The 16,668-nt window shown below is 50.0% G+C and overlaps 1 protein-coding gene across 2 annotated transcripts in view; it reads right to left on the reverse strand.

The window, feature by feature from the left end:
- Positions 1-54: 54 nt before the first annotated feature.
- GMPPA (GDP-mannose pyrophosphorylase A) overlaps positions 55-16,668 on the reverse strand; it is a 71,121-nt gene continuing 54,507 nt past the window's right edge. For both annotated transcript variants that reach the window (XM_029605008.1, XM_029605009.1), the window contains 3 exons: positions 13,566-13,658; positions 800-968; positions 55-414 (listed from right to left, as the gene is read on the reverse strand). In XM_029605008.1, the coding sequence (XP_029460868.1) occupies positions 314-414; positions 800-968; positions 13,566-13,658 (363 nt within the window). In that variant the 3' untranslated portion in view covers positions 55-313. The remainder of the gene's footprint in view (positions 415-799; positions 969-13,565; positions 13,659-16,668) is intronic.

Genomic DNA, 16,668 nt, shown 5'->3' on the forward strand with positions numbered 1-16,668 from the left:
AAGCTAAGAGAGGCATGCAAGCCTATCCCAAGAAATCATTACCAGATTGTCTGCTCACATTTCATTTACATTTATACATAGAGCTACATCACTGGTTTACAGGAGCTGGCAGCGAGAGAGTCTTCTGAAGAACCTAAATCCCACCACATAACCGTCTGGAGGCAGAAGCCGGCTGCAGCCACCAGCCTCTGTTAGCATGAATAGTAACAACTTGAGGATTATCCAGACGTCTGAACTTGCAGGGATACGCACATAGCTGCTAGCAGCTCCTGGCCCTCTGCTCCCACTTTGCATCCTGGCTGCAGGTATCGTACTAAAGGATAATCTGGTTTTTGAAGCTGCGAGTCAGCTCTTTGTGAGGAAGGACGATAGAGTTCAGAATGACGACCTCTGCAGGGATGGAAACATTACAACCTAGGGGAGAGAGAGAGAGAGATCACAGCCTGAGAAAAACATGCTCCGTCAGTAACGCTGCCTGTCCATCCAGGACCTGGCTGAGAAATGCATGCACCAGAAGTAATGCGGTCTCTGCCTGTCCGTCCAGCTAGTGGTGGGCTTGTATGAATCTGATGTCATAAGGAAGCGGTCCCATTTCATGAGGCTGCTGGCGATACGACTCCCTCAGTCACTCACTATGCAGTCTTACCCCAAGGCTCATGCAACCTTTTACCATGCACTGAAGCTTATCCAGGGGGTGAGTAGTGCTTTTTCACTCTGCATTCTTCTTCCTGCCTCCCCTCTGCTGATCTTTGTAGTTGCTGTTATTCCTTACCCCAGCAGGTACATAGCTGATACTTACCCAGGATGGTTATAGAGGGGGTAAGTTTTCCATCTCTGAAGAGGGTCTCGCTGTCCATTTTTGCATAGGGATCATTTGGGTTTGGGTCACTGGGCGTTCCCTCCACCCGTGCCCAGCGACCAATGGTACTGTCCCATCCCACGATACTGTTGAGCACACAGCTATGATCCTAAAGGAGGCAAACGAGACAGAGGGCTACACGTTCAGGGGTATGCAAACTTTGCCTTCAGGAGGGCCACCCATGGCTCCATGCTCCCCTTCCCCACTGTACTGCTGCTTTTAGTCTTTTCTCTTTTAATTCTCTGTTTTCTGTCTCTCTAGCTACAGTTAAAAAAGCAGAACTAGTGGTGGGGTGGATGTAGTTGCAGCAGGAAAGCAGAGTTGCTTACCTGTAACAGGTGTTCTCAGAGCCAGCAGGATGTAGTCCTCACACAGCTGGAGACCCCATGGAGAAAACTTATGTCAATGTTTCTAGAACTTTGACAGGGCCCACTGAGCATGCCCTATACCATACATCCAGGCGCGGTCCCTCTCCAGAATTATGATTAAAATAAATAGAAGAATCCCAACTCTGCAGGATGGCAGGTGGATTTCGTGAGGACTAACATCCTGCTGTCCTCGGAGAAAGGAAAATTAGTTTCTTACCTGATAATTTTTGTTCCTGTAGTACCAGGATCAGTCCAGGACACCTGGGTTGTGGCTCCGCACCAGTAGATGGAGACAGACTAAAACTTGTGGGCGGAGCCATATATGCCCCTGTGCCAGTCACAGCCCCTCAGTCATACGTAATGTCAAAGTAGAAAAAAATCCATAAGACAACATAGCTAACCATAGAAACTTGCTAAGTAAACGAAAATAACTCCAACACCCCTACAGGAAAACAGACTCCCCAACCGGGAGAGCGAACAAAACAAGGGGTCTGCGTACTAAAAACAACAATGAGCGGACTCTCCATTACTATAGCGCAGCACTGCGGGTGGGATCCTGGACTGATCCTTGGTACTACAGGAACGAAAATTATCAGGTAAGAAACTAATTTTCCTTTCCCTGTACGTACCAGGATCAGTCCAGGACACCTGGGATGTACCAGAGCTAAGTCATCGAGGGTGGGAAGCAGAGAGTCCCGCTAACAATTTTTTTTTTTTTTTTTTTTTTACACAAAAAACGCGCTGTCCCTGGTTCTGAAAAGCCCTATTTCCTGCAGGGGTGAGTGAACCAGGCTCCCTGGTGTCACCCCTGACGCTGCCACTAGTTTAGCCGGGTCCTCAACCCTGGCAGCGGCCTCAACCGGGGGAGGGTAGTCCCCTCAGGACCTCTCAACTTCCCTGGGAGGCAGGGCACCCGGGAAAGAATTAAAAAACAAAACCCAATTTAGTACAGAACAATTAGACCTAACACAACTAGCTCAAAAAATCAAACCTGACTAACCACCAGAATCAGGTCAGGCAGGGCTGTGACTGGACCTGCACCATCTACTGGAGACAGAGTAAGACTGAGGGGCTGTGACTGGCACAGGGGCTTATATGGCTCCACCCACAAGTTTTAGTCTGTCTCCATCTACTGGTGCGGAGTCACAACCCAGGTGTCCTGGACTGATCCTGGTACGTACAGGGAACACCTGTTACAGGTAAGCCATTTTGTTTTTTTCCTGAGGACAAGCAGCATAGTATTCTTTAGCTAGGGATTCACCTAACACAAAAGGGGACCAAGACCCCTAACGAATGGGCATAACACTGGTGCTATTGGTAACGAGAGGGGAGCGACAGTCTGAACCTAAAGGGACCCTAGGCAAGAGAGTTGGGTTCTACACCTCAAACAGATTCCGAAGGACAGACTGCCTGAACCTACTGTGGTGATGGCAGTCCTCTCCACACAGTACTGAGATGTGAATGGCCGGAGAGGACGCCACATCGCAGCCTTGCAGATCGCCTCCATGGGAACTGCTCACAAGTGGGCAACCGACACTGCCATGCCCTCTGACAGAAGGAGCCTTGTAACGACCCCCAAGATGCAGTCCTGCTTGGGCATAACCGAGGGAGATGCCAACTGGATACTGTCTGTCTGGCAACGCCAATGCCCAACTTCTTCTTATCAAAAGAAACACAAAATTGGATGGATTGTCTATGGGGTTCTGTCTGCTCCAGACAGAAGGCTTAAGGCTCACTTGCAGCCCAAACGGTGCAGTACTTGTTCACCTTGGTGCGAATGGGGCCTGGAAAAAAATATTGGCAGGACAATTGACTGGTTAAGATGGAAATCCATCACCACTTCAGGCAGAAACATAGGGTGTGTATGCAATACCACCCTGTCATGATAAATCTTATTTTAAGATGGATAAGTCACTAAGGCCTGGAGCTTGCTCACCCTGTGCGCTTAAGTGAACCAAAAATATGACCACCTCGTCAGGTACTTAAGGTCACAAGTGAGCAGTGCCTCAAAAGGAGCTTTCATCAGCTGAGCTAAGACCATGTTGAGGTCCTAAGACAAAGCAGGAGGTCTTAGGGGAGGCTTCAATTGAAGCAGGCCCACATAAAATGTACAACTATAGGCTTTACAGACATGGGCGTACCATCTACACCATGGTGGGATGTGCCAATTGCACTCAGATGAACTCTACTAGAGTTGGTTTTCAAGCCAGCCTCTGATAGGTATAGAAGCAGTTTTTGTGTGGGTCAGGAGAATGGATCTAGGGCTTTCTGCTCACACCATATGGAAAATCTCCTCCACTTCAGTCCTTAGGACTTTCTAGCAGCCTTCCGCTAGAAGCTGGGATACATTCTCTAAAACAGGGGTCCCCAACCACCGGTCCGCGGGAGTTTTTTTGCCGGTCCGTGGCGCCACCAAGCACCGGCAGGTGTGTCGCGCGCTCCCGGTCTCTCCCGCTGCTTTTCTTTCCCTGCTGCCGTTGCCGCTGGGCTATTAGCACGTTCAAGCCCAGCCGGAATGGCAGCGGTGCAAAAAAAAAAAAAAAGCTGTGGCATCCGCGGCTGGGCCTTTTCTTCTTTCCGCCCCCTCCCTCTGACCCGGAACAGGAAGTGATATGCGGTGCGCGGGAAGGAGAAAGAGCCGTGCCGCATGAAAAAAATAGCAGCGGCGACAGCAGCATCGGCCCCCGAGCAATCGAAGCAGCTGATAATAGGTAAAGGAGACAGCAACGTGAGCCTCTCGCGGCCGATGGGATTCTTCTTTCTTGGCCTGCGGGGGCTGGAGGAGGAGGTGGTGCAGCTACCGTTTGTGCTCGGGGGGGGGGGGGGGAGAGGAAGTGAGTGAGAGAAAGAGAGAGAGAAGCAGCCAGCATGTGTGTGATTGACTGGTCAGAGAGCTGGTGTGTGTGTGTGTGTGTGTGTGTGTGTGTGAGAGACAATGAAAGTGATTGCTCAGGGAGGTGACTGATGTGTGTGTGTGTGTGTGTGAGAGAAAAAGCATGGAAGTGAGAAGTCTGGGTATGTGAGAAAGCATGGGCGTAAGAAGCCTGGTGTTGTGGGGGTGAAAGAAAGCATGGGAGTGAGAGGCCTGGGTGAGTGTGCATGCATGAGAGAGAGAGACTGCTTGATAAGGTGACTGTGTGTGTGAGAGAAAGAGACTGGTGTGTGTGAATGTGAGAAAATGTGATTCAGGGAATGAGAAGCCTGTGCACCTGGAGAGCGAGCATGGAAATGAGAGAGAGAGACTGGTGTATGTGTGTGTGTGTAGCAGAGAGAAAGTGATTATGGGAATGAGAAGCCTGTGCATGTGAAGAGAAGTGAGCATGGGAGTGAGAAACCTGGGTGTGTGTGAGACACATGGGAGGGAGAAGCCTGTATATCTGAAAGAGAACATGGGAGTGAGTGAGTGTGTGTGTGTGAGAGAGAGAGACAGAGAAAGTGATTATGAGAGTGAGAAGCCCATATATGTAAGTAGAACACAGGAGTGGGAAGCCTGTGTGTGTGTATGGCATGAGAAACTGTTCAGGAAGGTGACTGGTGTGTGTGTGTGCCAAAGACTGTTTGGGAGATGATTGGTGTGTGAGAGACAGAAACTGGTCATGGGGGCATGACTGGTATGGTGTGTGTGTGAGTCATGGGCACTAAGGAAGAGGACCATGAGTATAGAGCTTAGCTTCTACTGCTGCTTCTGGTGTGTGCCACGGCCTGCAGGGAAGGGGAGTAGGAGAGCTGCTGGAGGGGGTAAGTAAAGGTGGCTTTTTAAGTTTATTTTTCTTGACTGCCATTTTAATTGTGTGATGTCTGCTTTTTTGAAATATTTTATTGGTGTTTGGAGACTTTTTAATAGTTTTTATGAGTTTTTAATTGTTGGATGTTATTCTGTTCATAGCTGTTTTGAAACATTTATTCTGCTTATTAGTATAGTTTTACAATTATTTCTGTGTGGGGATCTATAGCTGCTTGCTAGTTCTGTTTTCCTAATAAGAGGTGTATTGGTTTTTAGGGCCTGATTTAATATTTGTAGTGTTGCCTTTTCATAGATAGGGTTGCTCCTGTTTGAGTGTATTCCATAATACAGGTGTAACTGTGTGCGGATTAGTTTATGTGCATTACTACAGATCCTGGGAGTATGTTAGGTCGGTTCTGTGTATGTGACCGAGGTGAGGTATTTTACTGTCTCGGTCTTATTTGTTGTATTTTCTCAGAGGACATGCATTGGTGATAAACTGCTGTCTTTTCATAAGTAGGGCTATTGAGCCTGAAAGTAGAAGGAGTTTGAGTTGCTGTTACTGAGATGACACCAGAACCAGAATATCTTTTTTGTAGGGTGAGTTGTATGGGGAATGTCATAATTCTGCTTTACATCCATTATTGTGGGTCAGGGGGGTTCCCGTGGATACAAACTGTACTTTTACATCTAGCCCCGTGACGATCATGGGTCAGTGTGCCATGCATGTGAGAACCTATGGTGAGTTGAGTCACATTCACATTATAAATGTCATAATTAAATGAGTATGCACTAAAATGCAACCCCCTCCATAACCCTGCCCCCATATGACCAAAGCCCCACCCCCACCCCACCCTGCCGGGCCATGGAAAAATGGTCTTGCTTGAAGCCAGTCCCTGGTGCAAAAAAGGTTGGGGACCACTGCTCTAAAAGATCAAGAGGCTGCAGGATTTAACCTTTCAAGATCCAGGCTGTGAGCGAGAGGGGCCTGGAAGCTAGGATGCAGCAGACTGCCTTGATCTTGTCATGAGATCTGGGGAAGTCCCCAAACTGATCGGTCTCTGGATGGACAACTCCGGTAGGAGTGAAAATCAGACCTGTCTTGGCCAATGAGGGGCTATGAGGATTATAGTCCCCCCTGTCCTTTGTGAAGCTTCAAGAGAGTCTTCGCCACTAAGGGAATCTGAGGAGACGCAATCAGAAGACCCTTGCTCCAATGACAGGCAAGGGCATCTGAGGCTGATTTGCCATCTGACCTATACAGGGAGCAGAACTGAGGCAACTTCCGGTTGCAGGGGGACATGAACAGATCTACATCTGGCCTCCCCCAGAGGCAGAATGTCCGGTTTGCTACCCCTGGTCCAGGGACCACTTGTGAGGTCTGAAGGCTTGACTGAACCTGTCCACTACCACATTCTCCATCCCAGCCGGGAACATGGCCCTGAGCACCATCCTGTGTGACAGGGCCCACAACCAGATCTGGACATAGCTCATTGGTACCTGGTTGTCTGTCTGGATCAGGACAATGTTGTTGGACAGCTGATCTTTGAAAGCCCATAGCGTGTACCTGATCGCTCAAAACTCCAGAAGTTGATTTGACAAGAGCATTCCTGAGTGGACCAAAGGCACTGAGTGCTGAGCCAATCTACGTGAGCTCCCCCACCCACGGTGGATGCATCCATGGTTAGGGCAATTTGGGTAGGGGGAAAAGAGATTCCTTGTTCCAGATTTGAAAGTACCTGCCCCCAGGACAATGAGTTCCAGAGAGATGGGGTGACTAGGATACAATCCTGAAGGCTCTGAGTGGTCTGGTACCACTGCAACCTCTGGGTCCATTGGGCTCTGCGCATGTGTAAACGTTCTAAGGGAGTGATATGGACAGCTGCGGCCATATAACCCAACCGTGTCAACATGTGCCAGGCTGACACCTGTTGGCTCTATTGGATTTCTGCCACGATGGTCATCAAGGTGATAGCCTGCTGATGCAGGAAGTCCTTGACCTGAGTCATGTCAAGCAGGGCTCCTATGAAATCCAATCAAAGTGACAGCTGAGATGAGACTTTGGGTAATTAAGAACGAAACCTAGTGACTCCAACACCCAGATGGTCAAGCGCATGGTCCTGGCACCCCCTGCCTGAGATGTGCTCTTGACCAACCAATCAAACAGATATGGGAAAAGATACTCTCAGCCTGCAGAGGTGTGCTGCCCCCATGGCCATGCATTTTGTAACGCAACGCCGCCTTTCGTGCTGATGAGAGCCCAAAAGGGTACTGTTTTTCCCACCACAAATCGGAGATAGTTCCTGAGACCAGGGAAGATCTTGATACTTATGTGTATCCTTAAGATCGAGGGAGCATAGCCAGTCCCCTTTTTGCAAAAGGGGGATAAAGGTACCCAAGGAAACCTTCTTGAACTTTTCTTAGAAACTTGTTCAAGGCCCTTAGGTCCAGGATCGGACAGAGTCCTCCTGTTCTCTTTGGAATCAGGAAGTACCTGGAGTAGAATCCCTGCCCTCTTTGCCCTGGTGGTATGGACTCTACTGCTCTGGCTGTTAAGAAGGAGGAGAGCTCCATTACTAGTACCTTCTGCTGCGCTACCAGCGCCCAAATTGGGTGTCTGCGCTGGCAGACACCCAATAGTTTGTCGTGGGTACCAATTGAACCTATGGACAGAACACACTGGTTTGAGGTTATACTGGGTCAACCATAGCCTGCTCTGAGTACAGGCAACTGGCATATGCTCCCTACAACCTAGTCAAAACTTCATCCCCACAGTTGGCTGAGGAGCTGGCTGGGGCTTGGGGGCTCTCTGCTGCCTAGGATGGCTGCAGGAGCCCTGATGGTGTTGACAGGAGTGAGGAAGCGGAAGATAGTACTTCCTTGGCCCCGGTCTAACCAGCCTCCTAGAAGACAAGTCCAGAGTACTGGTGGAGAGTTGTTGGAGGGTTTCCTGGAGGCCCTGAAGTTGGGCCACAGCATCCCTATCTCTGATTCCTAGAAGACAAGTCCAGAGTACTGGTGGAGAGTTGTTGGAGCGTTTCCTGGAGGCCCTGAAGTTGGGCCACAGCATCCCTATCTCTGAAGATTCTCTCCAGTATCCCGCCTGTCAGTGAGCCGTTCTGTACCTTGGGTCAGAGAGCCAAAGCCCACAGCCAAGCCATTCTGCAGGCGCTGATTCCTGCTGCAGAGACTCTCAATGGAGTCTCAATCATCATAGGTCGCATGGACCTAGTGTTTTCTGCATTCCAGGCCTTTATGCACCAGTGACATGAGGGTGTCCTGCAACTATTCCTGCACCTGCTTCCAGATGTCCTGTGAATACTTGCTCATGTAGAGCTGGTAGGCAGCAATCCAGGCAAATGAGCATGGTGCCTTGAAAATACCTTCCACCCCAGAGCTTTCATCACTCTATGGCCTTCCTCAGGTGTGTGGAGGAATGAGTCAGAGCGCTTGGCCCTCTTGAGGGCAGATTAGACCACCACCATTCGACTACTGGGGCAGCTGGTGTTTATTGAATCCAGCAGCCTTCTGGATGAGCCGGAGCCACAAGAATCACCAGGCCCCGATGGGATTCTATGCGCCTTAACACCTTTCCCACTAGGGGCCACGGAGGGAACACAAAGGAGGACGTGAGGAGGCCACGGAAGCACTAGTGCATCCACCCCTTCCGATCCGTATTCCAGCCTTCGGCTGAAGAACCGCGCCGCCTTTGCATTTAGCCGAGTCGCCATCAAGTCCAAGTGCAGCAACCCCCAATGCTGGGTTATGAGATACATCGCCTCAGCCGACAGCTCCCACTCTCCTGGGTCTAGGTGTCCTGGGTCTAGGTGTTGCAGACTGAGATAATCCACCTGAACGTTGTCCACGCCTGCAATATGGGTGGCCGTGATGCGGGATAAATGACGTTCCGCCCAGGCCATCAACAATGATGCTTCGGCCGCCACCGGATGACTTCTTTTGCCTCCTTGCAGATTTATATATGCCACCATGGTCGCGTTGTCAGATAGAACTCGCACTGCCCGAATGTGCACCATCGGGAGGAGTTGACGCAAGGCCAGACGGACCGCTCTGGTCTCCAGACGATTGATGGACCAAGTGGCCTGGCGAGGAGACCACGTCCCCTGCACCGCTCGGGACTGACACACAGCCCCCCAGCCGGACAGAGTGGCATCCGTCGTCACGACTATCCAAGGTGGAGGTTCTAAGTCCACGCCTTGCAGAAGATGGTCCGGGATCAACCACCAAGCGAGGCTGGACCAGGCCGCTTCCAGCTATGGTAGCACCATGTCGTAATCCTCGGACCTGGGATCCCAACGAGAAAGAAGCGCTCTTTGTAAACACCGCATATGCTCAAAGGCCCACAGTACCATCTCCAGAGTAGAAGCCATATGTCCAATGACTTGTAAATAATCCCAGGCCCTAGGTATCGGGAGATCCAACAGGTTCTGCACTTGTGCCATCAGATTGACCATTCGCTGATGTGGCAGGAACACCTTGCCTACCGAAGTATCGAACCGGGCTCCCAAGAACTCCAATTGTTGGGTCTGTTTTAGCTGGCTCTTCGCGAAGTTGATTACCCAACCTAGCGTCTGAAGTTGTTCCACCACCAACCGAACCACCCGCTTGCACAATGCTTCCGACTTTGCCCGGATGAGCCAATCGTCAAGATAGGGATGTACCAGTATTCCTTGATGGCATAGAAAGGCTGCGACTACCACCAGAACCTTGGTGAACATTCTTGGGGCAGTCGTTAACCCGAACAGAAGGGCACAAAACTGGAAATGGTCCCCTAACACCATGAACCTCAGGTATCTTTGATGATGCTCCCAGATTCCAATGTGGAGATATGCTTCGTTAGATCCAAAGAAGCCAAAAATTCTCCCTTGTGGACGGCCGTAATAACAGACCGCAGCGTCTCCATGCGAAAACGAGGAACACGTAAGGCCCTGTTGACCCGCTTTAAATCCAAGATTGGCCTGAACGTGCCTTCCTTCATTGGAACCACAAAGTATGTGGAATACCGGCCAGTCAGACATTTGGCCGGCGGAACTGGGATCACCGGTCCAAAGTTTGTGCAATAACTAGCTGCTTTTCCAGAGGACCGCATGGCGACGTCATAAAAAGATGCCGGAGCGGACGAGCAAAATCCAACTCGTAACCGTGATGTACCACGTAGAGGACCCACTGGTCCGATGTTATCTTGACCCATTCCTCCCGAAACAGGGACAACCGACCCCCGATGCGTGGAATGGAGGAATGGGTCTGTGTGCCTTCATTGTGTAGCTTTGGGGGTAAAGGCCTGCGAGGATCCTGACCGCTGAGGCCGCCTGCCATGAAAGGAAGGAGTCTAAGATTGTGCCCTCGAAGCTTGCTGTCTCTGGGGAAAGGAACCACCCCTCCCCATACGGAACTGGCGCTGACCCCGAAACCGCCCCCTGGAATTCCCAAAGGATCGAGACTGTCTGGGCTTATTCTCAGGCAACTTATAAACCTTGTTGTCTCCCAAGTCCTTGATGAGTTGATCCAGCTCGTCTCCAAACAACAACTTTCCCCTGAAGGGAAAGGAACCCAAACGTGACTTAGAGGAAGCATCTGCCGCCCAGCGACGGAGCCAAAGCAACCGCCTGGCGGATACTGCAGAAGACATAGTGCGAGCCGAAGTCCGCAGCAGATCATATAAGGCATCCGCTGTGTAGGCGACCGCAGCCTCCACGCAGTTGGCCTGCTCCACTTCGTCCGGCGGAAGATCCTGTGCTGTAAGCAATTGTTGAACCCAGCGAAGAGTGGCCCTCTGCACAAGGCTGCTACAGACCGCCGCCCAGACCCCTAATGCCGCAACCTCAAAGATGCGCTTCAATAAGATCTCCAACTTCCGGTCCTGGAGATCCTTCAACACTATACCCCCTGTCACGGGGATGGTAGTATGCTTAACCACGGCCGTGACCGCCGAATCCACTGTGGGAGTCTTGAGAAGTTCCAAGGACTCAGATGGCACGGGATACAACTTGTCCATAGCCCTGCTAACCCGCAAAGAAGCTTCTGGAAGATCCCATTCCTTAGAGACAATCTGGAACAATTTGGGATGGAAGGGAAAAGTTTGCGGGGGGGCCCGCAGGCCCGCCAGAGCTACATCCCCCGTGGAAGTGTCAGCTTCCTGGTGTGGTGCCTAGATTTCCAGCTCCTTCAAAACATGTGGGATTAAATAGTTTAGCTCGTCCTTACCAAACAAGCGAAGAACCTGGGGGTCATCCCCTTCAACAGACCTGACCGTCTAAATCGCCTGCTCCTGCTGCATCCGGAGTGGGATCCGGGGCCTCCGGAACTCCTGCGGACGAGGACAACGAGCCCCCGCTTTCTCTTGATCCGGTGCTGCCTTAGGGATCTTAGGTGGAGAGGGACCATCCGCCTCCCAACCCGCCTCTGCCTCCAAGAATGCTTTGTGCATCAACAGCACAAACTGTGAGGAAAACGGGACTGGCCTTTTAAATGTGTCCCCTGCGGGCTGAGGAGCTTCACAATCGGGTGTACTCTGTGGGATTAGGGCAGGCGGGGAAGGAGGAGGGGAATCCTCCTCCTCCTCCGCTGTCCCCTCTATCAGCAGTGTGTCCAAAATGGCCGCCACCTCCCTCTCTAGGGGAGGCAGGGCCGACGACCGGGACCCAGGCACTCTCCGTTGCCGCGCCACAGAAGAAGCAGAAGAAACGCTGCGGGCAGTGCTCGGCCCCCGTCCCCCCCGCAGGCCGAAGATTGCGGCATGAAGAGGCAGGAAGACGAGCTGCAGAAAAATGCGCCAAAGGTAAGGAACTGCCCCTACACTAGAGAAACGCGCGGGGTGAACCAGCCACCCCCTCCGGACTCCCAGGGCCCAATTGCAGCAGGCTGGGGCTGCAAGAATAAGCTCACTGCCTGTCACCAACAGGACTCAAGTGGCTCTCCAATCAGTGAAACTTTTTTTTTTTTTAAATCAAATAATATGTCTGCTCCTAAGCCCCCTTCAGAGGCAAACCTCTGGAATACTACAACGGTGGGGGGAGGGTGACCGGCCCACCGGTAATCTCTCCCCCTGGACCCCTCTAGCTCTGGGTAAATGGTCTGAGGGCATTGCCCTACTAAGCCTGCCTTCTCGCTGCGCGGGTAACACGAAATAAAAAAACAAAACTAACTATCCTTAAAACTTCCTTCCCCCCCTTTTTTTCTTTTCCAAAAAAAAAAAAAGAGGGAACAAACTAGTTGATCTAGTCAGTGCTACTTCAACCAAAGGAAACCTGGATAATCAAAGTAGAAATGCAGGAAGACCAGGACCGCAGGTAATGCCTCTCAGTCTGCTGGAGTCAGAGAAATACTGAGGGCTGGCAGGTGCCACCCCGGTATATCTAGGGGGTGCTTTCAGTTTTCTCTCTGACTCCATCTGCTGGAGGGGAGGCATAACCCAGCTGTCCGGACTGATCCTGCTACCTACAGGGAACAGTCACTTGCTGATAAACATTAAAGTGATGATAAAATTAAACCTATAAAAGAGGCAATTTGGAGGAGTGGTTTTTGCCTGTGGATGTTCTCAGCTAAATTTCAATGTGCCAGATGTGTAAATCACCTATAAGTGACTGCAGCAGGAAGTTGCACCTTTCTCCCCTTTCCATGCCACTACCCCAGCAGAATTTCCATACTGTGAATAGACCTGCCTTTCTCCTGCAGCCTAATCCCCCCTGCCCCTGTCCTCCTCAGCGTCTGCATGCCTGTGCCTCCCTCCCCCAGGACAGGGTCGGACCAATGGTGCATGGAGCTGAAGATCCTGTCTGCCAGAGCAGCCCCAGAACTGCACTCCTCTAAGTGCTCTTTGTCGATAGATTGGGCCCCAGCCACTCCTGTTTTATCCTCTTTCAGGAATGCATCCTTACCCTTCTTCTGAAACCTGCTACGCTGCTTGCTGTAACTACATCCCATGACCTTAACTACCCACTGCCTAAATATACTTTCTTGCATTTTGTCTTGAAGCTGCTAACATTGGCTGCACCCTGGTCCTAGTAATTTTGGACAGGATAAAGAAGCGCTTGCTTGTGGCTCTATTATGTATCATCCCTACACCTTTCAGCCTTTCTTCACAGAAGTGCATGCAGTACTCCAGGTGCTGTAGCAAGGCCTATCATCATGCTTGGATCAGTCAATCAGTCAGGCAGCCAGCAGCAATGAAGTTATTCTGTTCTGCTGGACAGGTCTCCTGCTGAATCCAATTCAGCTATCTGGGTATCTTTGCCCCTGGCCAGCTCTTCTAATATCGGCTTTTATTAAAAATCATTTGTGCACAGCAGCTACGAATGCTTTCTCTTATCCTCAATCCTCAGATGAAAAATGTTCCCCCCCCCACTTGAAATATTTTAAATGTACCGGGCAGGTAGCCTCAGGGAGGGGGCGGGGTCCTGGCTGCCCAGAGCAATAGGTCAGGGGATGGGGGAGGCAGACTTCCAGCTCCTCTGCTGTTGTAGCTTTCATTTTTTGCTGCTGTTCTGCTAACTTTAAGTCTGACTGTTTTGCTTTTCCCTGGATCACTTTATCCACACTGAGCGCTGAGTAAACATCCAGGTCCTGCCCCCTGTCCTAGCTCGAGGCTGCTTCTTACCTGCAGCAGGGCCCCATGCAGGATGATGGACTCTCGCACTCTCACGCCTGCTCCTACGGTCACACCTTCCCCGATAGAGACGTTGGGTCCCAGCTAAGGGGAAGCAACAGAGGCCTCATTAAGGGAAATCAGCCAGCAAAAGATTCAGCTATTCCTCATCTGCGCAAGATCCTGCTGCCTCTCTCTCCAAGAAGACTTTCTTCACTGCTTCCAAACTTACATTCGCTTCTTCCATCCATTCTACTGAATCAAAAACGTCTGCTCTTCTATATTAGCCTCATTAACTGACTTTATTAGCGATTGGCTTTGACGGTATTTCCTATATTAAATCCTCATGAAAAATTAGTCCACTCCCATTCATTCTCTTTCTTGTAGCATAGCCCAAAATCTAAAAAACAAGACTGTACGATTCCCGCCCGCACATGTGTGCCACAGTTTAATATCAGTGAGGGCGGGGGGCCTTTCTGGGTGCAAGGGGGGAGATTTTAAACGTGCTGCAACGCAAGGTTTTTCCTGGTTAGCTCCTTTCCTATCCCCCCTAACTACCCTAGATTTAATTCATTTATTTTTATTATGTGCTCTAAGGAGCAGAAGTAAGTTGTGCCAGCGCGCGCTTCCCCAGGACAGTGCAAAATGGTGCTGTCCCGGCCAGCCCCCACCCCTTTCTGAGGGCCCAGCACATCTGCGCACACCAGAAGATTCGCATGGGGCCAGGCCATTTCTAAAATGCGCTCTGTCCGGTCACGTGGATATCTCCCAGTTTTTGCACATGTGGCCAGGCCATTTCTAAAATGCGCTCTGTCCGGTCACGTGGATATCTCCCAGTTTTTGCACGTGTGGCCAGGCCATTTCTAAAATGCGCTCTGTCCGGTCACGTGGATATCTCCCAGTTTTTGCACGTGTGGCCAGGCCATTTCTAAAATGCGCTCTGTCCGGTCACGTGGATATCTCCCAGTTTTTGCACGTGTGGCCAGGCCATTTCTAAAATGCGCTCTGTCCGGTCACGTGGATATCTCCCAGTTTTTGCACGTGTGGCCAGGCCATTTCTAAAATGCGCTCTGTCCGGTCATGTGGATATCTCCCAGTTTTTGCACGTGTGGCCAGGCCATTTCTAAAATGCGCTCTGTCCGGTCATGTGGATATCTCCCAGTTTTTGCACGTGTGGCCAGGCCATTTCTAAAATGCGCTCTGTCCGGTCATGTGGATATCTCCCAGTTTTTGCACGTGTGGCCAGGCCATTTCTAAAATGCGCTCTGTCCGGCCACGTGGATATCTCCCAGTTTTTGCACATGTGGCCTTTTGAAAATTGGGCTTTATCATTTTTTCACACAGCTAATTTATTCTACTGGCCCTCTGTTACTGTTCACCCTAGTCTGCTATTCCTTCAACCTTCGCTGGATCTCGTCCTCTCTCTAACCATTTCTTGCCACAACACTTACGAGTCTCTCTTTCAGGATGCATTCCACCAGGTTCTGTTCTTTCTTTGCACTCCTGGCCTTGCCTCTCATTTCCTTCCTTGAGTGATCTTATTGCACATTTATTTATTTTATTTATTTATTTATTTATTTTATATACCGGTGTTCGATTTTACATATCACATCGGTTTACATTTAAACAAAATTTGCAAGAACTCATGCGTTACCTTTGTCAAATACATTAAACATTTAAATATGGGGATTGTTAACAAGGGATATAAAAGAACATGGGGAATGGCTAACACAACAGGATGCACGAAGGGATGCACAAAGGGGAGTGCCCCTTTGTCGAGCCCCTTCGGCGCACGACGCCTGGTGTTCTGGCGCTTTAACGTCCGTCACAGTCCTCAGTGATGTCAGAGGGGGCGGGTCTCCCGATCGAGGATCACTCACCACCCCTCCCCTCTCAGTTCCAGATGGATTATTTCACCTTTTTTTGCTAATGATACCCACACAACCCTCCAGAATATCATTCGTTAACTTGCAAAATGCTAGTCACGTCTCGAAATTCTGACACTGCACCTTCCAACAAGATAATTGGGCCCTCTGTAATGGTCACACATGGGTTCTTGCCCAAGGCACAAAATCCAAGCCAAATGTCATGGAACCCAGCACTAGTAGATAGTTCCAGATCCTGGGTAACTTCAAATATAGTAGATTATGTATCTGAAAGGTAAGCTTGGCAATCCTGTTCATTGTCAAAGAGCTTGGCCTCCCTTGTAGTGAAACATACTCCCAAGTACTCTACAGCCTGAAATAGGGCCAACTTAGATCCTGCAGTAGTTGCATTACCCTGGCTGTAGACTGTCAGGACTCTGCCAACTTTGCCAGACCAACCAGCCATCGAGGTATGGATGGACCAGCATTCAATCCTTGCGAAGCACTGCTACCATGCCATCATGGGAAATGTTCTGGGAGCAGTCACCAAACCAAAAGGCAGCATCCAAAATTTGCAATGGCTCCTCCAGGATCGCAAACTTGAGAAACCTCTGATCCAGTCAAATGGGAATAGAAAGGTAAGCTTCAGAGAGCCAGAAATGTAAAACTCCTCTTTCTCACTGTTGCCATTATGGATTGAAGGGTTTCTATAGGAAATGAGGAACTTTCAAAGCATCGTTCACCCGCTAGAGATCCAGAAGAGGACAAAATGTGCCTTCCTTCTTGGGAAACACAAAGTATATTTAATACCTTCCTTAAGAACATAAGAAATTGCCATGCTGGGTCAGACCAAGGGTCCATCAAGCCCAGCATCCTGTTTCCAATAGAGGCCAAACCAAGCCACAAGAACCTGGCAATTACCCAAACACTATGAAGATCCCATGCTACTGATGCAATTAATAGCAGTGGCTATTCCCTAAGTAAAATTGATTAATAGCCATTAATGGACTTCTCCTCCAAGAACTTATCCAAACCTTTTTTGAACCCAGCTACACTAACTGCTCTAACCACATCCTCTGGCAACAAATTCCAGAGCTTTGTTGTGCGTTGAGTGAAAACGAATTTTCTCTGATTAGTCTTAAATGTGCTACATGCTAACTTCATGGAATGCCCCCTAGTCCTTCTATTATTCGAAAGAGTAAATAACCAAGTCACATCTACTCGTTCAAGACCTCTCATGATCTTAAAGA

Source organism: Rhinatrema bivittatum, chromosome 6, assembly GCF_901001135.1.
Source record: "Rhinatrema bivittatum chromosome 6, aRhiBiv1.1, whole genome shotgun sequence".
Taxonomy (NCBI): domain Eukaryota; kingdom Metazoa; phylum Chordata; class Amphibia; order Gymnophiona; family Rhinatrematidae; genus Rhinatrema; species Rhinatrema bivittatum.